A 22,314-nucleotide genomic window follows, 5' to 3' on the forward strand; every position below is an offset into this window, starting at 1 on the left:
CTGCCAACATGAACCTAGCAGCAGAGAGATTAAATACGCATTAAGTGAGCTAAGGTTTATGGATTTGGAAAGCTTTGCCAGAAATCAGCCAGTCGCATAGGTGATGAGCATTGAAATGAGCTCTGGATGGGAGGGTAGGGGTTTGTCTGCAGAGTTGTTTTTCTCTGTGTCTGAGATGTCCCTGTGTGCATCAACACATGTGGAGAGGTGTTCAGAGATGTGAGATGGCAAAGGTCCCCTGCAACCTGCTGGCCTCCTGCCCAAGGAAGCTGTGGGGTGAGCAGAGGAGTGTCTGGAGAGATGGGGCATCCTGGGCAGGTGGGTGCCCTGAAGGACACTGCTCCCTGTGCCATCTCTTCTCTGATTTCTATTCCATATGTTTAGCAGGAAACCCCTCTGCAGTGTAGGGTAACGCGCCCTTCTTGAGCATGGCTCTGCCTGCTCTCTGGGGTGAAAATGGCCGTGATATAGGGTGACTTTCTGTATTTCCCATCACCCCTATTCTTTGCTGCAGAGTTCCACCCTGGTTTTCTCTGATGCTTTGTTCTCTCCTGACACTGACTGTTACAAATGCCTGTGCTGTCTTTTTTCTTGCTCAATGCAGCTGGCACTGCTGAGCCACCTTGACTCACAGCTCTCCATAAGTGCTGAGTGTGAGTGTTTGAGCCCAACAACGTGAGCCGAAAGAAGCTGTGTTGCAATGCTATTGGGAACCCACCTTAGATTTCCAAATTTGATTTTAAATGTGAAGCACATCATTCACACTGGTTTTATTAAGTTGTTGGTAAGACAAGTCATAGTAAACCCACTATATACAAGCTAAGCCAACGTGCTGCAAGTGTGCCCATAAACAAGTCAGGTACTGTTCTGGTGGAGAACATGGAGATGCTTCATTATTGCACTGCCAGAGCAGGGGTTAGAGGCTGTCTCTGCATCTGCAGTAACCAAAGTTGGGTTATTTATCTCATGTAGATTTGAGGACCATTGTTCAATCCCTCATGATTTAAAGAAATAAAAATTAAAATCCTTTAAGGAAGAAAAATAACCTAACAACCATATTGATGCTTGCTGTAGAGATGGAAGTGGGAACACTGAGGTTTTTTCCCCTGGAAGAAATCACCAAGATCCCTGTGGCGGTGGGAGCTGCAGTGCTGCAGACAGGTTTTGGGCGTTTCACCAGCACACATGGCTGGGTTATAGCCGTAACATACCAGGGGTTTTGATTCTTCGCTTGTCAGTTCAATGTTTCTGTAAGCACAAAAATTTTCTCTCTCTCTCGCTGAGAAATCTGCTTCTTTGCATATTAGAAAGGATGTATGGGAAGTAACATGGAAAATGCAGCATGTGCAGAGGAGGACAGATCGGATGCAAACAGTACGGGACTGTAATTATTGGGTTGTCTTACGCTAAAAATAGCATTGCATGTGCAATTAAAAATTGTTAATTTGCACAGACTTTTTAATTAATACGTTTGGTCTCCCTGGCCAAACGTATTTCCTCGGTGGCGACGGGGAACTGTCCTCTCCCTGCTGGAGTCACTGCGAGGACAGCAAGAAGGGCAGAACTGCGCTCCTGGAGCGCGGAGGAACCTCTGAGTCCCAGCGCGAAGTTGGAATAAAAAAACCGAGTTTCCCCTCTCTCGATCGTTACGATTTTTCCCCGGCCGAGCACGCCCAGGCTGGGAAGGGGCAGGGCTCCCTGCCCTGCGCTCCGCCGCGTCCCGGGCTCTCCCCGCGGGCGGGGCGCGGTGCCCATAAGGCGGGGCCGGGCGGCGGGGCGGGACCGGCGGGACCGAGCGGGCGGTGCCGGCTGCGGGGAGGCTTCTCCGGCTCCTCCGAGCGGCTTCTCCGGCCGCCGCTGCCCCGGGAGAGGGACGGGACCCGGCTGGCTCTGAGGGTACCATGGGGCACCCGCGGCCGCGGGGGCCGCAGGTCGGTGCGGGCGGTTCGCGGGGTGGGCGCCCGGCCCGGGGGGAGCGCGGCTGCTTCGGCTCGGGGCGCCTGTTTTCAAGTTAATTCCCTGCTCGGGTTCTTTGCTGCGGCCGACTTTGCCGCTGGGAGGTGTTTGTCAGCCTGTCGGACGTAACTCTTTTTTGCCCGTTTTCCGTGCCGCGAAATGGGTGGGTTTGGGTGGGATGTGAGTCTTGCCCTGGGGTCAGCGTGGGGGTCTGGGTTGGGGAACTCAGCGAGGGCATCTTCCCTTTTGGGGTGAACTTCAGAGAGGCTGGTGTGTCCCCAGTGCCGGTGAAGTCGTGTCCCTGCCACGTCCTTTCTACACCCGCAGTTTTTGGACAGGGGAAAACCTTGAGAGTTTCCCAGCACGCTGACACAACCCGCTCTGCCGAGCTGCCGGCTGGGTTTCTCGCAGTGAAAGCCTTTTCTGCCTGTTGCTGTTGCTCTTTTTTTGGCATGATGCTCTTTGGAAATCTTCAAGCCCGAAGTGCCTCGTGTCTGACCTGGACTGTGTTTCAAGCTGGTGCAGCTCCGTTGGCTTTGGAAAGTGTTTCTCCCACACACAGCGGGACAATGCACGTTGTGTGCCCAGGTCTGCGTGATCCCCACATCCCTCCTTTAAGTAAATCTGCACGATGCCTCTCCAGCCAGCAGCGTTACGCGGCTGTTTGGGGACAGGCAGTGACAGTTGAACTGGGTGGATGAAGCTCTGTTGGTTTAACTCTGTAAGTAATGGATGTCATGGTCAGGCCGGTGAGTCCATGGCTGTTGGGACAAAAGCTCTCTGTTTTCCTACGGCATTGTGTTTCAAGCTGCCTGTGTTTGCAGCTCGAGGGGTGGGAACTCTTGAGTGTCTTTAAAATTACTCAAGAATTTGTGTTTTCCCTCCCGTGCCTTCTCTGGCATTTGGTAGTGTGAGCTCATGCCAAAGGCTTGCAGGTAACCAGGGAACTTAACTTCCAACCACCTCATCTCCTGAGTGTTAGCTCTGTGGCTTGGGTCTCGTGGGCAAATTCTGCCCAGCTTTGCTAGAAGTTGGGAAGTTCCAAGTTTAATCCCATGGCCCTGGCCTACCCTTCCTTTGCAGCTTGTCATCAGTCTGCACTGTATTTTCTGTGAATACGCAGAAAGCGCCTTCCTTCAGGGTTGGTGTTACTGCGTGATGCTCAGCACTCCCCAGGGATGCTGGGATCCCTGGTCCCTGCTCAGAGTTGGGCACAGGGCACTGGGATGGGATGGTAGCCACCAGCCACACTTATGCAACTGCCCTGTCCTGCACTTGCCTACGGCTGAAAGGGGCCTTTTCTTCCATCCTTCTGCTGTGAGATACTATCAAATCTGTCAAATCTGGTTTTTTGCAGTGGGAAAGTGTGTCTGGTCTCCCCCAGGGCTGAGAGTGCAGCACACAGGTGACCTCCCACGGTGTCTCCATTGCCCATCTTGGAGCAGGATTTAGCTGGCTGGGTGGGGGCTAAGCCCATGTCCTCAGTCTCAGTCTTGGTCAGAGCTCCCTCAGGGAGAGGGTTGAGGTCTGGGGGAAAAACCCAGATCCCTCTGCAAAGACCTGTTAAAATTTACAGAGATTCCTGTAGGCTGTGCTTCAGCTGATTAAATTAAAGTTTGTTGAGAGGTATATCCATTTAATTTGTTTTTGTCAAGATGTAGCTTTCCTAAGTAGATAAGATTGAAGGTTCTCACTTAAATACTCATTTGCACATTTAGTTTTGTCCCATTATATAACATCGTCCTTTTCAGGATTGTTTAAAATTAGTGTTGAAGCTCTGGTCTTACTGGAAAAGACTTAATGAAGTGACTTCTCCTGCAGGCCATGATGCTCTTTTTATTTTGAGAGGCTTGAACTCCTGCCACAAAAAATACTCTTGCTGGCAGGTGTCTCCTGAGCTCTCACAGCTTAGGAAGTTTGCTGGTATCAGAATTGCTGCTGCTTTAAGCTGCTGAAGATGCTGTTTTAGATGTGTATAAAGGCTAGGTAGGTGATCTTCGCTGGTGAAATCATTCTTTCATAAAGCAGGCTGAAAGCTCGTGCCTCACCTAGAAATTTTATTACTCTTAGAAGTAACAAAGTGTAAAGGCTCGTGTCATTGTTATTCCTGTAATTTGTGAAGTGCTCTTTAGACTTCAGGTGTGTCTGCAGTGAAGGAAAGATCCCATGTTTTACAGGAGTGGGTCTGATCTTCAGCAGTGATTTGAGAAATCTCTTACAAGATAAACCATGCATCTGAGCGCAAGTTCAGCCAGTTGAACTTGGGTTTTTACAGTTATTCCTTCTCTGGAAATTGATTTAAAGCAAGTTGTCAAACCTTCAGGGAAAGAAATGTCAGGGAGACTTAACTGGTGGTGTTACCACAAGTGTTATTCCCTTGAAATGATATACTAAGGAAGATATCAGTTATTTATGTTCATACAGGTTTCTAGTTTTATCTTGTATCTCTCTGCCCAATGAACACACCAAAGGAGAAACTCAGTCTCTGAAATAGCTGGAGTACTGCAGGAAGCCATTGCACTCCATGAGGAGCAGCTCCTTTCTGACTGATGCCTTTGCTGCAAACAGGTGGTTCCTTAATTTCACAGCTATTTTGCAGCAAGTGATTTTAAAAATAATAATAATAAAGCTTGAGTGAGAACGAGCATTGTCCAGTGGCCCTAAATTGGTCTATAACAGCTAAGGAAGGCAATTTGATTTTCTTCTTGGTGTTGAGTTGATGAAGTGTCTTATGTAAATAAGGCACTTGGTCTTGTCTGAGGGTGAGGAAGGAGGAGGGTGAGAGCGAACCCTTCCTGCCTTTTCCTCCCATTGTCTGGCTGACAATTAATTGATGATGTGTTTTTAGCTTGCTCTCACATGCCTTGTACCCTGGAAACTTCCCAGCAAGGAGACTGAATGGAGTTACATATCTATTATTTGGTTTTTTGTTTATATATATAAATAAGTTTTTAACAGTTATTTAGCCAGGTGCCCCTCCTGTGCCACTGGGTTTCATGGACTCATCCTCACCTGCTAGATGTACATACCAGCTCTGCACATGCAGACACCCTGGAAAGTAGTGGGTGGTGGAGGGACTGGTGGAAAAAGAGCTCTGTTTGCCTTGTTTTCTTTACAAAATATTTGCCATGTTGCTCCCTCACCTGTTTGGCACAGGGTGTTCAGGGTGGCGCGAGGCTGTCATGGAGCTTGTGCAGGGGACACGCACCATTACCCTGGCTCCTGTGCTGAGGGGGGGAACAAGCAGGAGTAAAATGTGGATTTGCAGATCATGAAATTTATGTTATGTATATTTTTGTCCTTGGAATTCAGAGTTTTCTCCGTTTCCACGCAATAATAGTGGGAGGCATCGCTGGGGTCGGCATTGCGTGCCATCGCCACTGCCCTGAGCGCTTCGCACATCCCTCGCTCCTCGTGCCCACACGCTGCGATGGCATTTAGTGCTTTCTGGATCCTTGAAGCAGATAAACACCAAAACCTGGGGGTTTACATAACAAAGTGGGAGCGGGGCTCGTGTCTGTCAGACAGCGCCCAGCACCCATCTGCTGGTGTGGGGAGAGGGGGAGAAGCCGTCTGGTGGCTGCTGCTCCCACGCTGGAGAGCTGGGGCCCCAAAAGGAGCTGGGATGGTGCCAGGCATCCCCCCGGCAGAGAGGAAGCCACTCACCCTAGCAGGGAGACAAGTTTTGCCTCAGAGAATAAGAACTTATAATTTAAGAACAGTTGCGGCTTGTGTGAGTCTAAATAGGCACAGGTCAGGGAAGTCTTGCTGAAAAGGGGTCAGGGAGGGCAATGGAGCAACTGCCAGAGGACCTGCCACCGCTCTGGCAGTGAGTGTGGTGGAGTGTCAACTTGGCAGGCAGGGTGGTAGCACAGCGTGTGCTGAGGGGTCATTGCCAAAATGGGATGCAGGTTTCTAATATTGGGGTAATCACCTTGAGATAATCTTATCAGGCTTGGTTGGATGCCAAGAAAATATGTGTGAGAGTGGGGCTGGCTGGGAATGAACCCGGCAGTGTTGCCTTGGCACGTGTCTGCCCACCTGGGCTGAGTCCGCACCGAAGCCGGCGCCGGCCACGTGTGGTGTTCGTACCTTTGTACTCCTTGGTTGGTTGTGTTTCTGCGACTGTTTTCCTTAAACTTTCCCCTTTGCTCCCCGGGGACAGGGTGCATGTTGAGCTCCAGCAAATAAAATGGTGCTTCACCTCCAGTAGGATTTGACAGCAAAGTAGCCAGTTTGCATTAGTTACCTCAGCGTAATGACATTGCCCCTTCCTCCTCTATTCCCTTTTTTCTGGCAGAGGAGGCATATATAAAATAAGAAATGATTTTCTACCTTAAGGAACTGACTCTTTAGGAAGAAAGGCTGTAATAAAAGGCAGTGTGAATAGCAATGGGGTGGATATTTTGCAGAAGAGAAAGAGCAGCCCTCCATTGCCCACCCGTGGAAAGCCTCTGAGAAAGGAGTTGCAGGGCTGAGAATGAACAACCTCATTGCTATTGCAGATATACTCAACAGAAGGAGACTTTCACTCTGGATGTGGAGTCCTGTGCGTGCTATACTGACAGCAGCAAATATTCAGAATAGTCATGTAGTAGATTTATTTTCCTGGCTTACACCTCTGTTGGTGAAAGAAGAATTAAATTGTATTTCCTCGATTGCATTTTTCAGGTCAGACTGTGAGCAGGCCTGATTCCTGTCTCAGATTTTTATTTCTGCTGGTGCAGTGAGTTTTCCTATGTCCAGGGCTCTTTCTCTGGGTGAAATAAGATAAATCTGCCAATAAACACCTGATGCTTCCCTGGCTCTCCCAGGGCCAGCAGCAGGATCCCAGTAGCTCTGGGGGCTGTTTACAGCTCCATCCCCAGGGCCAGAGAAGGTGATCTGAGCACAGAGGGACCACTCTTCTCTGGGACGAGTGTTCCAGTGCGCAGAGACAAAAGGCAGTGCCAGGCAGACAATGTCCCACAGAGCAGCGCTCTGACAGCCTCTGTCTCAGCTTATGCAAGTGGCTGATTCACAGCCACTTGCAGTTTTTGGTTGTCTTGCTGTGCAAGATCTTGCTTCTCGACTCTTCTCCCGTCAGGGTCCTGCCAGTGGTGTGTCCCGGGGCTCTTCTGTGCCACCGGCACTGACTCACCTCTGAGCCACTTCCTAGAAACTTCTCCCATTTTACCAGCTGGAGTTCTGGGAAGATTTTTTTTCAATCAGAAATAGTAATTTCTTCTTCTTCCTTCCCCATCTGTGTTTGCCCCACCCAGAACACACCCTCTCGTGAACACGGCTGCATTGCTCTCGGGTCAGATGCACCTCACAGCACAGGCTTCTCTCACCATCAGCTGGGCTGAGTCCTGCTTTCAGCCTCCAGGAATCCCCAGGGGAAAAACAATCGTGCAAGAGTAATTAGTTGCATATTTCCAACATTTTCAGTAACCTGGGGTCTTGTGGCCATGGCAGGACCCTGTGACCTGACTAAAGACAACCTCTCTGTTGGGGTTTTTTTTTTATTTAAAAAAATAAGTGTTCTCACTCCCAACCAACTTTGAATGTGGCACACAAGAGGTGAAACAGTTGTAGGTTTTGTGCTTGCATTTTCCCTTTCATTTCAAATAAAATGTCATTACATGATACAGTTGACTTCACATGAAGAACACAAATCTGCCTTGCTTGGGGTTCTCTTGGGTGCAGTGAGAAGCACCCATGGGTGCTGAGGTCTCCCAGGAAGCTCAGCTGTCCTCTCTCTGTCGCAGCTCAAGGGCTGCTGAAACAATTTGGAGAGCAAGGCAGTGCATCATAGTCTTTTCAGAAAGAAGTGCTTTAGTTTCTCCTTTCCTCTTTGCTATTTATGTAGTCCCCATGAGATGTTCTGAAGTATATTTTTCCATGAGTGAAGTTTCCTGCAAATTGACTTTTTTTTCTCTGAGTGTCCCACCCATCACTAAATCTTACCAAAAAAAAAATAGTAGATGACTCACAGTGGCTTTGAAATCTCTGTGATTAGACCTGATCCTGCTGAGTTTTGGCAGCAGTTATGGCAACTGAGCCATTTTGTTTACTGGGAGAAAGAACTGGTGAGGTGGGAACTGCTGTCTTGTTGTTTTGGGGTTTTTTTTCCATCTATTGCATTTTCTTTCTGCCAAACAGCTTTTTTTGTGCACGTGACAAACACTCTGCAGACACCTTTCTGAGCAGCACTGCTCCAGAAGGTCGTGGCAGTTGAGGGAAAAACTGTCTTTAATTTTTGGCTCGTTGCATGCTGAGGTCTGGAGGGTTCAGCTTGTAAGTCTTAATCTTGATGCTCTGATTTCCACTAGGAATGTGTGGGAAAAGTACTGTAGGGGAGTTTTCACAAAAGAACAAAGAGCTGCAGGGTGTCTCTGCCTTGTCCAGGCACCCGCATTGCTTGTGAAGGGCTGGAGCTCTGGGTATGAGGGTAAGGGAGGGGGATGAGGAGGCAGATGAGGTTTGATTTGAGCTCAGAGATGAGCATCACCTTTCCCTGCCTACCCTCAGTGGCCTTCTGTGCCGGCTTGGTTGAAGCATTGTTTTTCCCCTCTGGGAAAAGGGTTAAAATTTTTTTTTCCGAGGCATCTATTTTGTTCTAAACAAGCTGTCAGTATTGTCAATATGTGTAAATGAGCTATTTTGCATAAATTTGCAGGTATTGAATTGTATTTAGAAAAGAAACAGAAGGAATCTGGTCTGTTTCTGCAAGTTTCTTCTTCATAATGAGCAATTTTTCATTGAATTTGTCTGCATTTGAGCTCAGTTTGACAGGTACTGGTCTGAAACCTCAGCCATCATTCCAGAGTTATATGAGAAGTCATAACCCAACTTATGTAGTAATTTGCTAATACTTAATTTTGGTAATGGATCAAACACTTCAAGGTATAGAAAAATTAGCTTTTCAGTAACTCCAGTACCCTGTGGCCTGAGTTCTGTTGTGATTCTGTGGAGAGTCATACGGGGAACCCGTGGAGGGTCTCCTTGGGAGAGGTTGGTTTGCCCTCTGAAGTCTCAGGGACAACATTGCCTTTGCCCTCTGAGCTCTGCTCACAGCTTCTCTTACAATTACCTCTGAGACTTCCCCAAGCCAACTGTTTTCTTCTTGGAAATTAGAAGTTCTCAAATATTTGTTTTAGCTGGCCAGGGAGAAGGAAAATGCAGTTCTTGGGAGGTCTTAATGTTATCCTAGATCCACAGATGAAGTTGTTCATGAACTGGTAGGAGATTTCTAGGCATGAAAGGGAGGCCGAGGGCTGATGTTTGCCCATGTCGGTGCTCGCTGCAGGCTGTGGGTGAGGAAAAGCAGCTGCTGTTGGAAATGTGGATCAGGATCAGGCATGCACCTGCCTGTTACCTCTGGCACATGTTGCTGCTGGCTCTTTGGACACGATGCCTGATTGTACAACAGGTGTGTGATGCTGGGTGTCCCACCTCGATGGTGGAAGCTGCAGCCCCCGAGCGCTGCAGCTTTGGGGGTAGACTGGAGAATGGGAGTCAAATGAGGATGGAGAGATCAGATTCTTGTGGAGTTTATTAGCCAGAATGCATCAAATGCCTTTAAAAGCATTGCTAAAAAAAAAATAAAAATCCATAGGGAGCTTCAGTTTGGAAAGGTGCTGAATCCGGGTTTGCGGGCAAGAGTACTGAGTGTGTTTTGGGGTGATGAGAGTGGCTGCACTGTGTTGTGGGGCTTTGCACCAGTGGTTTCAGCTTGTCCCTGGGTAGGGACAGTGTGTGACAGTGCTCTCAGGGTGGTGTAGGGTCTCATTTGGGATGGGGAGGCAGTGGTGTGCTGGTGAGGAGCCGAGAGGAGCTGGGACATACCCTTGCTGGGACGGCCAGAGGTACACGGTGTCCCCGAGGCACTGCAGCTCCTCTCACGCCCGTGAACCCGAGTTCATCCAGTGGTTTGCATTTACCAAAGTACACCCCTGGCATGCTGTGTGCACAGTGAGCAAACAGCTTGGCAGTGGTTAATGTTCAGCGTGAGCAGGGTCGATTCCCACTGCCAGGAAGGGTCAGTGTGGGATGGCACCACACAGACACTGGCGTGGACCCAGCACTGCAAATGCGCAGCAGCCACCGGTGCTTCATGTGAGTCCCAGCCCTGCACCTTGTATTGGGGCTGCCTCTGAGAGGGACAAAAGCATCAGTAAGACTGTGGTGGTAGTCACCCTGCATCCTTGAAGTCAATGGTGCCCTGGGAGATGAACCTGTGCCTTGGACCCCGCAGGCACAGGAGAGAGTTGGACTTGGCTACTGCTCGCACGGGAACACTTGAGTCCTGCACTGTGATGAGGGCTACACCAGTAGTGTACTACTTAGTAGTACTAACTAGAAGGGTTGCCTTCGTGCTCCATCATGGCCTTGTGTTCATGGCAACTTTTTTTTTCCTCAGTGGAAATTATTTGAAGAGTTCCGTTTAGACCAAAAAAAACCCCCAAAAGTCATGACAACAGAAATAGCATTTTATTGAAGCAATTAACTATTAGTAAAAATACATGGTCTCAATCTGCTACTCCTTGTTGCTGTGATACCCACAGAAATTTCTTACTTCTTTGAGCAAGTGACAGAAAGGGTCAACAAAAAGCACCTCCATGTGCTTTCACATGGAAAAAGCAGGAGGAGAGAGAAAAGTCATGTTCCCACTTATTGAGATCTGTTCAATAAGCAGCAGGTTGCAGCAGGGGCAGGGATGGTGACATCCTGACACATACCTGCACTCTGTCATCATCTAGAGCTGATGCCAGGAGTGAGTGCCTGTGCAGGGCTGGGGAGCAATGACTGAGATCCTGTTCCAGTCGCTGAATCCCTTCCGAGCACAGACTGCAGTGCTTTCCCTGGGATTAGCTTGGCTGGAAGGAGTTATGTGAAGCTCTATGTTTGCATTTATCAGCTGCCACGTAACCCTGCTGTGGGATGGAGGTGTTGGGCTGCCTTCCAGCGTGCCCTCTTGTCTCTGAGCTGCCAAAATTCCTTGCAGAAATGTGGCTTGGCAGGTGCTGGTTGCTGGAGCAGACGTGGCACTGGGAGGTACCAGAATAGCTTTGAGTGATGTACGGGACATCAGCCCTGTAGACATCTATATGTTTAGGTCATGAAAATATGTCCTATATTTATATGACGTGTCCAGCTGAATATAAGAGTGGCAGCAATGTGCACCATCCCAGGAGTGCTGCAGTGCTCCTTGTCATCCCTGATGATTGTGAAGATAGATGGCCACTCCAACAGTCCTGTGCATTACACTATCACTCTGGCAAACTACTCGCTTCAGGATTTTATATAAAGCTTTTGTAGTCTCTGCCCCTTGCCAAGCTCTGCATGTCTGTCAGCACCCTGAAGTGCTGCATCCTTTGGCCTTGCTGCTGTTTGTGCTCTTTGCAGCAGATACTTTTCCCAGCCCCTCTTTTGCCTCAGCCCAGGACTCCCTTGGCCACTCCTATCACATCTCCATTGCATGGTTTGGGGATGCTGAGGTGGAGCTGATACCCAAGGTGCTGTCACCCGATTCCCTTTGCCTGCCTGTAACTACAGTGCTAGTGGAGTAGGTAACCAGGTACCAGAGGCTCTGGGTATCCCCTGTTCTGGCTTCAAGGGTGTTATGCACAGTACTCATGAGTTTAGGGGTGCAGGGTGTGTGCCATGACCACATCAGGCAGCGCAGGGCTCATGGTGATCTCTGGAGGATGCACAGCCCAAGGTGCAAGCACTGTGCTTAAAACCTCTTGTCCTTGCCTGAGGAATCCAAAACATGGTGACGAATTAGTATGTGAAGGGCCAGCATTAATTACCAATAAATAGCTAATGATCAGCTTCCTGGGGAGGCTACACTTCCCGTGGCACCCCAGGGAGCGGGGACTGTACTCCTGGGGTGCTGCTGGGCAGGGGAAGCAGGAGCCCTGTGCTGGGGGAGCAGGAGTCAGAACAACCAGTGCATCAGCATGAGATCAGCAGCCACTGCTCAACCAAGGATGTTTATGTTTTGCCTTTGCTGTTTGGTAAAGCAAATAAAATGAGTCCTTGGGAGGCCCCTGACACTTAGGCTGGGCCTGGGTGTGGGGAAAAACGCAGCACAGGGGGGTTTTCTGATGCAGCCATGGCTTGGTCACCACACAGTGACAATGTTGACTGGTGCCTTTCCTCATCATTTCCCTTGACCTGCCTGGTTTTTCTGTTCCCTTTTCTCTAGCAAGAGCACTGTAGGATGAATGCTGTAGAGCCCTGTACAGAGGGATAAGGGGCTCTGCTCAGTATGAATAATGCAGCAGGGACTTCCAACGATTAACCTGTTATTTCCAGGAAATTCCATCCTTGAAGCATGTGGACCCCAGTTGCAAACAGGCCGTGTGGATTCCCATGACTTTGCTTTTCCTCTGGGCAGGCTGGTGGCTTGGCAGTGAGCCTCACGTGGCAAGGACTGTGGAAATCAATAATGCAGAACCAGGGAACTGTGCTGCAGGAAGCACTAATTGGTTTCTGCTTTTAGAGGTATTACTGTTAAATGTAAGCACTTTGTGGGAATGATTGTTTTGGAAATGCTGTTTTGAAATATTTTTGGTTTTTATCAGGATTGGGCTAAAGATAAGAAAATTAGGTCAGAATGATGTTTGAACATAGTGTTTATTGTTGATTTGGATTTGTGTTTCAGTTCCCCAGCTCCAGGGCGGGAGCGATGCTTTGGTTCTTTTTCAAGGGTTGTTTTGTGTGTTTTAAAAAACAAGCCCTAATCCTCTTGCACTGTCCCTGCAGTGTGAGCATCCAGAAGGGCAGATTTTCAGGAGGCATCTGTGTGTGCCATGCTGGCTGCTTGCTCCTCTGGCTGAATAGTTTCCATGTACTGAACTGAAGAACAGGGTTAAGGCATTGCTGAATATTTTTCAACCCCTCTGTCTTTAATTTCATACTTAGGAAATGTAACGTAGGAGCCCTGAGATTTTGATTAAGTAGTGGGGGAAAAATAAAATCAGTGCATTTTCTCTTGCTTTGTCATGGATACTGGGTTTCTTGGTCTGAAAAAGCAGGACCCCCTTTGAAGGTGCTGACTGGGACCTGAGCCTGGGACATCTCTGGGTTTGGGTAGGGCTGACCCCTGTCCAGGGCCATGGAAGGAAGGTGTGCCAGAGTATAAATCTGAGGTGCTGACAACCCCAGTTTCTCCTGGGGGATGCAAATAACACCTCACCTTGTCAACTGAGGATATTTCTTCATGTAGGAGTGGTCTAAAGGTAATTTTAGGTTTAAAAGGGCATAAATTAGGAAATATTTACATGGGAAAGATTCATCACCACTAGACAGAGCAAATAGCTGTTGAGGGCATCTTGCATGGGATTTCCTTGGCATCTCATCTGGTGCACCCAGGCTCCTGGCAGCAGCAGCAGGAGAGAGAGAATTCATGGCTCAAATTCTTTGGGCTTTGTTTTGACTGTTGTTTTTTTTTTTTTCTTTTTTCTTTTTAATAGCATCATCTCATTGCCCAGTTTTAGGCTGAGCCTGTCTGATTCTGTCCATGCAGCCCAGGAGGTTTGCGTGTGTCCCACCACCGGCACTGCTGCCTGCGGGACAAAACCAACTGTGGGAACAGAGGTCACTTGTCACAGCCCTTGCCAAAAGGTCACTGTACTGAGAGAGATGTCATGAGAACTGGAATGAGGGTAATTTTCAGGGATTAAAGTGTTTCTCACCGTAAGGATGGGAGTTGATGTTGAGCATCAAACCCTGTGAGGCATTAGCAGGAAATGTCTGTTTTTCCTGGATGTACTTTCTCTTCCCTCCTCCCCTGTTTTTCAAATGAAGGCTTTCTGGGTTTCATAGCTTTTTGTGGTGCTCAGCAGCATCAGAGCCTCATTAAGGAACAGGGTTTATCTGAGCTTGTTGCAGGTCTTCCATGATACAGAATAAACTTAGGCTGACCAAATTTTAGGTAATCTGTGCTATTACCAGCTGCATACATTTTCACATCAGGACGTGAATAACTTCAAAACACAGAACTGTTCATGAATATTTACTAAAATGTATATTTTCTGCCTTCCAGTTTCCATGCCTTTAAAGCTGTGCTTTTGTTGTCCTGTGCAACAAGTAGAAAAGCATTTTATTTAGCTGAGATTGTCATACGATCCCTGAAGTAATAACCTGGGGTTAAAGCATAACCAAAATGGCAAATAGCAGAAGTAGATACCAAGCTTGCAAAGTTGCAGGATTGAGCTGCAGGTTTGCAATGTATTCACAAGGGCTCAGGGATTAATGTAGTTAATTTTTACTTTATTAGTCACTGTCCCTGTAGTTGAAATCTTGGCTGATTCTTGGTGCAGTCGCTATTTCCAGTGTATATATTTTACTAGTTCAAGAGGCTTGGGGCTCCTGTGCTGTGGGGACAGCCTGGCGACGGGAGGCAGAGAGCTTAAGTGGTGCTTGAAAGAAGAAATAATTAATCTGAGAACTAGACTGAACAAAGGTGGTGTCAGCAGTGCTTGTGGGGGTTTTTTTTGCCTCTTTCAGTTTCTTACCATCTCCCTTCTTCCTTGTCTGTTAATCCTTTCCGAAGTTTTCCTTTACTGCTGACTTTATTGGTTGGTTTTCCCTTCTTGCTGCTTTTGCCCAGGCAGATTTCAAGCTGGATAAAGCTGGAGCAGCACCTTCCCTCTGTTCAAATGAAGATTGCTGTGCCAGCTCCTGGCTGCCCAGGCCAGGAGGTTTGGATTTGTGGTGTCTGAGGGTCTCTGATATCTGAGGGTATCTGAGGGAACTGGTGCAACTGTTCCCTCTCCCCTGCCTCCTCCAGCCATGGAAGTCTGCAAACCCCTCCTCGGGCAATCCCGTGCCTTTGCCAGTAGACAGAGCTTTCTCCCTAGTCTTTGCTTGAAGCCAGCAATTAATCAGAAAGAGAGTAGATTTACATTAGATATTAGGAAGAAATTCTTCCCTGTGAAAGTGATGAGGCCCTGGCACAGGTTGCCCAGGGAAGCTGTTCCCTGGAAGTGTTCAAGGCCAGGTTGGACAGGGCTTGGAGCAACCTGGTCTAGTGGAAGGTGTCCCTGCCCATGGAACCGGATGGTCTTTAAGGTCCTTTCCAACCCAAACCCAGTGATTCTGTGATTCTAATTCAGAGCACTTCTCCCTTGTCCACCCTGCTCACAGCAGCCTTCTGTAGGCTTGCAGACTGTCACGTTTCTCTTCCTGCTCTCAGTACTGACACTGTTCTCACAGGTCAAATGCTTTAGATCTGACTCTTCTGTCTTCTGCACTGTGTCTTCCTTTTTGGCATGCAGGGAGTATCCCTGTTTGTGCATCTTGGCACAGGTTTTGCCTTTGTTCGGATTGCCGGTTCTTGATTCAGTCAAACCCTGGTCTTTCTCTTTGGTTTTGTTGCTTGGTTTGGTTTTTTTTCCTTAAACAAATGCTGCTTATTTTCTATCCTGAATGGCAACAGACGAATACTAAAATGCAGCACTTGTTTCTCATGAATTTATCTTATTATTTCCACTCTCCTGCTGCTTGAGTTTTCCCTGACCTGCACGTAATTGCAGCCTCCAGAGCTGACAGTATTAGCAGGTTTGTAATTACGTTCTCTGGTCCATCACTAGTGTGAGCAGTGAGTGGCACTGGAAAGACAGGGCCTTCTTGATGTAACCTATCTGGTTTGTGGTTAAATCCTGGATATCCGTGTGTGGTGCCTGTTTGCACCCAGCCTATTGCAGATTAACTCGGGAGCATTCCTCAGCTTGCCCGTGGGAATGCAGGCAGTGTCCACATGGAAACTCTGGCCAAGAGGTTAAATTGCTCTTACAGAGCAGAGCTGTATAAAGCAATTTGCAGAAGCTTTCAGAGGGATGTGTTATGTCCTGTCTTTCCAGCTGACCCCAGTGCTGTCCTCCCTGCCCAGGGCTGGGTTTGTCCTGTGCCCTCTGGCTCTGCAGCAGCTGACTGTGATGGGGAGCTTGGCCTCTGCCCGAGTTCATGGGGCTGCCGGACATGTCACACTTTCCCTCTCAACCCCAAAATCTTGCTCTAACCTCTAGGGGGGAAATCTTGCTGCTGGGACTGACTCAGGTTCATCTGAGTTTGGACCCTGCATTATCCCAGGACTTGCCTGTGCCAGCTGTGAAAACAGCTTCAGCTTCAAAAAAAAAAATAAAAAAATCCTGAGTTATGCAGCCCTGCTGTGGTCCCTGGCAAATAATCACTGCATACACTGGTTAATTGTTTATCCATTAACTGGCTGCATCAATTAATGTGACGAGGAGCCCAGCTGTACCTGGCACGGCAGGGAGGGGAGGAGGAGGAGGAGGGAGGATGTGCATCCTCTCCCTGTTGGCTCCTCTCCGTGTGCTCTTCCTCCAGCCCTCCTGATGTGGTATTTGTCTGCTGCTTTCCTTCAAGTGTAATTGCTGGTATGGCATGTACAGAGTGTGTTTGGGCTTGTGTTCCCTTGGACTGTGGAAAACTTCTTTTGGAAAGGGCATTAAGTTTCCATGAAGCAAAGGCTTCTTCAGACTAAGAAAAAAACAAACTGTGTTTTGTTTGTAAAGATGAATACAGACAGAAGAAATACAAAGCAAGATGCTGCTTTATTTCCGTCTAGAAATGGTCAAAAAAACTTCTTTGCCTGAAATGCTGAGTGGGAAATAGGATTTTATTGTATCTGTCAGTGCAGAGTGGGGCTCTGGGCTCCCCTCTGCCATCCCCAGGGTTATTTGAGAAATATAACCTCTGCAGCCTCCCTTGGGAATGATATTTGTGTATGCCTGCTTTCCAGGGAGAAAATCAAGCATCCAAAGCCAGTCTATATTAGGTGGAATGACTTCACTGCTAGAGGAAAATGAAAATGTACCTTATGCTCTCTGAATAATTCAATTCCCCTGCAGTGTGTTGTTAGAATAGGAAAAGTGTAAAGCTTCCGACAGGGAGAACTGGCTTTCCATGGAGTGGTGGTGAAGGAGGTGTGGGGCAGTGTGAGTGCCAGGTTCCTGCTGTGGGGAAGCTGTGTGGGCTGGGTAGGGAAGTGGGTAACAGCAGTTGGGGTGAGAACAGTTTAATAATTGAAACAAAATAAAATATTATGCTACTACTAGTAGTAATGATAATAATAATAATTGTAATGAAAGAGAGAAAGGAATAACACCCGAGGGAAACGAGTGATGCACAATCCAATAATTGCTCACCACCTGCTGACAGATGCCCAGCCTGTTCCCCAATAGCAATCAGCCCTTTCCAGCCAACCCAGTTTATATACTGGGCATGATGTTCTGTGGAGTGGAATATCCCTTCGGACAGTTCAGGTCAGCTGTCCTGGCCTTTCTGACCCCCAGCTTCTTGTGCATCTCACCACTGACAGAGCATGGGAAACTGGGAAGTCATGGCTTAGGGGAAGGATGACTCAGTAACAACTAAAACATCAGTGTGTTATCAACCTTTTTCTCACCCTAAACCCAAAACACAGCACTGTACCAGCTAATGAGAAGAAAACTAACTCTGTCCCAGCCAAACCCAGGACACTGTCCCACGGTTCAGTGTATCGGGGGAAGGAGGTACCCAGGAGTGTACGTGTGTGGGTTTGTGTTTGAATTATTCAGGTGCATCTCTTGAAGTGACCTGGAGGCCCAACAATCCCCCAGTCTGGTCCTAAAGCCTCTGTGCTGTGGTGGCATTCCCTGCCACTGGTGGAAGGTGACAGAGCCACCAAGGCCCCCAGAGCCCTCACTCCCAAGATGAAGCTGTTGGTTCTGCATTTACTTTGGTATAAGAGAAGAGATTGACTCATTTTTTTCTTGGTTCAAGTCTGCGTGCAAATGGATTTTTTTTTTTTTCTGAAGGCAGCTGCTTTTAACGTGTTTTTGGGCTTACATGATATCAGCCTTCTGTAGTAATAAAATAATGTACTTGTTTCAAGAGGAAACAATAATAAAGAATGTCCTTTCAAAAGCAGCTAAAGACATGATTTATTAAAATGTTAAATTATTTCCAAGTTACGGCATACCCAGCTCTTGCTGTGGAGCTCACTCAACAATAATGGCACAGTGTTCTTTGCAGAATTTGACATCAGAAATGTCACACTTCTTTTAAAAATCATTCTTTAACACAATGTAAGAGCTTCCACCAGTATAAATGGGCATCCTTGTATTGACTGCTGTAAAATGTTGCCAGTTTGTCCCGTCCATATTTTTTTAGTGAAGCTGTGGAGCTGTGACATTTATTGCAGAGCAGGGCAGAGATTGAAAGGACTTATTTATCATGGAGATGCCCAAGAGCTGGAGCTTGGCTGCGTGCAAGGACCAGCAGCCAGTTCCTCAGCCCCACAGTGAGTTGCAGAGCCTGGAAGAGGAGGAGGAAGAGAAGGGTTTGCAAATACACACAGGTGCCAAAGGCTTGTGCCAGTCCAAGTGGATATGCGTCACATATCGATTTATTTTTGTTTGCTTATTTTTTTTCTTCTTTCTTCCCCATTTTTGTCCTGACTCAGGCTCCTGGCATGGCTGGGTGGGAGTAAAGGTGGGAAGTGCTGTAGTCATCAGTGCCTAAACACCTCCAAGTGCCACTGCCTGAGCACCCCAAGCAGGCAGCAGCCTTCCTTCCCCCTGCCCATGTCCCCATCTCTAAGGGGCCGTGGGCTGGTCCTGCAGCCACCTGTGCTGTTGGAGGGGTGACACAAGGACAAGCTGGAGTGTCCACCTTGTTGCTCCCAGGCCTTCTGTGGGCATCAGGATGCCTCCAACCCCGGTCTGCTCCCCAGAGAGGAACGTTTACAGCTGTAACATCTGAGCCTGCTGAGAGGAGGGAGCCGTGGGAGAGCACAAGACATGCAGTTGCCACAGGCAATTGTTAAGGTGTAGAGAAATAGAGGAAATCTTAATAATGCCTGGAGTTTGTATCACTAGTTCAATCAAAGGAAGAACATGTAACAAAAACACCTACTGATTTTCTGAGTGAGCTGTTCCTCCGTGCAGCCTGACCTGGGAAACACAGAGCCCTGTGAATTAAGTCTGGGATTTGGCTGGGAATTGATATGGTTTGTGCTTTTTCTAGTGTATGGTTATTATTGCAGAGCTTGGTGAGATGATCAGGCGAGCTGATGCAGAAACTTCCTTGCTTTCCTTTTGTAATCAATCCATGAATGTAATCCTAAACAACAACCAACCCCCTGCAGGTGTTTTTAGCTGGAAAGTGAAATATTATTTATTTTGCTTTTAAAAATACAACTAGAGTGTATGAGTCCTGTGATCACTGGCATGGGGGGAAATTTTCTCTTGCAGCCTGAAGCTGCCTGCACTTTTTCACTGCTCTGGGCAGTGGTTTCCTGTAGCTGCAGGGCTGGATGTTTGCATCAGGTGCATAGGATAAGGATAGTTGGGATGAATGTGGGTAAGGGGCTGGAGGGATGGGGGGGCCTTGTGCTGCCAGTGGTTTCCCTGAGCCCTGCTCTGTGTTGCAGAGGGGGTGATGACAGCCCTGCCCCTTTCTCTCCCCAGCGCCCCCCGGCTCCAGAGCGCGGGGCCCGGAGATGTCACTGAGAGCCCAAAGCCATGCAGCCACATCGACGCTGAAGAAGATTGCTGCAGACATGAGCAACATCATCGAGAGCCTGGACACCAGGGAGCTCCATGTGGAGGGGGAGGAGGTCGACTCAGAGGTGCTAAATGACCCGAAAGGCACCGGTGAGTTGACACCCGTACCTTCTCACCCCGTGTCATGCCTGGATTTAGTAATCTGTTGACAGATGGGGTACAGCCTCAGGGGTTTTCCCAAGCCCAGCCACTGACTCCGGTTTAGAACCAGGAGACTCTTAAAACTTGAGCTTTTCAAGTCAAGCCCCTTCTGCGAAAGCTTGTCTTCGAGCTCTCTTAAATAAAACCTGGCATATTTTAGTGGAATTAATGCTGCTGTGTAAATGCTCCTGTGTTAAAGCATTGCAGCTGTCTGCTGGCTTTCATGCCCTCGTGGATCATTACAAGGCTGTTGAGCTAACAGGGTTTGTGGTCCTTGCAGCGTGCATTCCCTTCTCTGCCATCTATCACACCCATGGGTTCAAGGAGCCGGGCACGCAGACGTACCTCACGGGATGTCCTGTCCGAGTGCGTGTGTTGGAAGTTGAACGCTTCACTTCCACTAAGAAGGTCAGAACCTCCAGAAATTTCATTTCCTTTCGTCAGAACTGTGTTACGGTGCTGCTCGTGGGTTGATTTTGCGTGTGCTTGTTCACGGGCTGAGGAAGGAGGAATGCCTGTGCCTCAGGAAGCACTTAAGAGAGAAGGTTACCTGTCTGTATAAAATCTACTAAAGCAGAACAAGAAATCGTGAGACAGAATGATCCTTAAGTAAAACTGAATAAAGGATCTTCAGATGAGCAGCTGCAGGAAAATTACTTGTTTCAGAGCTTCATCCCTTGTAGTGATGTTCTCCTCTGCAGGTACCAAGCCCCAATGTTTACACCATCGAGCTGACCCATGGAGAGTTCACCTGGCAGGTGAAAAGGAAGTTCAAGCACTTCCAGGAGTTTCACAGGGAGCTGCTGAGATACAAAGCCTTTGTGCGCATCCCTATCCCTACCAGGAGGTGAGTGTGGATCCCTGAGGACACGGTGGGCTTTGGGAGGATGGGATCTTTTAACAACGTATCTGTTTGATTTTACTGGTCCCATTTGCTTTCCTGAGAGGGCAGAAGAATTCAGTCTTTATAAATACTTAGTAGCTATAATGAAAATATTTGATCTATGTGTTTAGTAGCTATAATCTGAGTGATGCAAACATGTCTCTGCTGACACAGAAAACGTTGTCTCCCAGATCACCAGCTTTTGAGCTGAATTTGCCTTGAACTTGGGGATTGGTTATGCTAAAGCTAATGGCAATTGCTGGTGTGCTGTGGCTTTCTGACAGCGTGGGCTGGATGTTGAAGGTATCGGGGTCCCTGGCATGGGTGGGCAGCCCTGCCCAGGTTGGCCTTGGTGTTCAGGGTGGCTAGAAACATAAAGGAAAAGAGAAAATAAGTAGGAAGAGAAGTGCTCTAGGTCAGCAAAAGCCTCCTGATGTAGAGAAACATTGGGATATGATAAGAAAGGTGAAATTATGAGTGATTAAGTGCTGGAGGAACTTAATGCCCTAAAAATAGGGCATAATGCCCTAAAATCTAGGCTCTCTATTTGAGGGCAAAAAAAAGGTGGCCCTCAAAAAATGAAACTGAGATTTCTGTGCTGTGTTTTTGTGAGACAGTTGGAGCACGCTGGCTTCTTAAATGAATCCACACTGGCTTTTTTTTTTGTTTTTTGCTGTCCTGCCCACCCATCTCAGTTTTTAAGAGTTTGGATAGGAAAAATAAAAGCATTGCAGATGGGGGGTTACATATCGAGGCACACATATGCACACACACGCAGCACTGAGACTTGATGCTGGGGTTTGTTTTTCCTTCCAGTCACACGGTGAGAAGACAATCCATCAAAAGGGGAGAACCGAGGCAGATGCCAAGTCTGCCGCACACCGCGGAGAGCACGGTGCGGGAGGAGCACTTCTCCAGCAGGAGGGTGAGTGCCCAGCTCAGCCTGGGGGCCAGGGGGGTGCCTTGGGAGGGCTTCTGAGGTGCAGAGGTGCCAGGCAGGTTGCTTGCAAAGCCACACACTATCAAACCCTTTGTTTGTTGCCGTTAAAGTATTTTGTTTGACAAACTTATGCTTTGACAAGCCCGGCTTTAATGCCACGTTCTCCCCTGTGCAGTGATGAGGATGCTTCTCTCGGGGTTCATAGGGGCAAAGTTTTCCTCTGCAGTTGAGGAAATCCAGGATGCTGGGAGTGGTGGTTCCCCTCCTCCCACCTGCTCTGATTTAAAGATAGGAGAGGCAGTTTGGAGAGTCAAGTTGCGTGATGGAGGCAGCCCCGAGGCCATCAAAATCTGAGAGATTTCAGTCCTGTCCCCCTCTGAAAGAGGAGCTGACAGTCGGGCTCTCTGTGCTGTCATGGGTAATTTTAGCCGAGGCACACGTGTTCTGTGTAACTTCATCAGATGTTAACAGATGGGCCCTTCCGTGGAGAGGGTGGATGTCTTCCTACCTCTTCACTGCAGCTTTGCTGTTTGCAAGGGAAAAAAAAAAGTCTGTAAAAACCCATGTTTGTTCAGCCTGTGCTTATCGTTCTCTTTCTGCTGCTCCCTCCTTCCCTGGGCTTTCTGCCACTGGAGCTTCACGTCCCAAAAGATTGTGTCTCGTGGCTGTGACGTGCAGATAACCCTCCCTGCTGTGCACGGCTCCACTTGTGCGCGGGAAGTTTCAGGAGAGAGACACTGGTTTAAAAGAGGAAGAAAAATGTGTTCTAGATCCTTTTTTCTGAACTCATCTTGTTTTCCTTGTGGAAATCCCACCACTCTCACCAGGGG

General features: G+C 48.1%; 1 protein-coding gene across 2 annotated transcripts in view; it reads left to right on the top strand.

Annotated features, from left to right (window-relative positions):
- The first annotated feature begins 1,845 nt into the window (after window positions 1-1,845).
- The window catches only part of PLD1 (phospholipase D1), a 62,447-nt gene continuing 41,978 nt past the window's right edge, over window positions 1,846-22,314 (top strand). Inside the window, exons 1-5 of one of the 2 annotated variants that reach the window (XM_017827753.1) lie at window positions 1,846-1,931; window positions 19,425-19,610; window positions 19,942-20,069; window positions 20,363-20,508; window positions 21,361-21,469. In XM_017827753.1, the coding sequence (XP_017683242.1) occupies window positions 19,457-19,610; window positions 19,942-20,069; window positions 20,363-20,508; window positions 21,361-21,469 (537 nt within the window). In that variant the 5' untranslated portion in view covers window positions 1,846-1,931; window positions 19,425-19,456. Of the gene's footprint in view, window positions 1,932-19,424; window positions 19,611-19,941; window positions 20,070-20,362; window positions 20,509-21,360; window positions 21,470-22,314 lie in introns of those variants that run through there. The other variant, XM_017827754.1, reaches the window with a different exon arrangement.

Source organism: Lepidothrix coronata, unplaced genomic scaffold, assembly GCF_001604755.1.
Source record: "Lepidothrix coronata isolate B3197 unplaced genomic scaffold, Lepidothrix_coronata-1.0 Scaffold142, whole genome shotgun sequence".
NCBI classification, from domain to species: domain Eukaryota; kingdom Metazoa; phylum Chordata; class Aves; order Passeriformes; family Pipridae; genus Lepidothrix; species Lepidothrix coronata.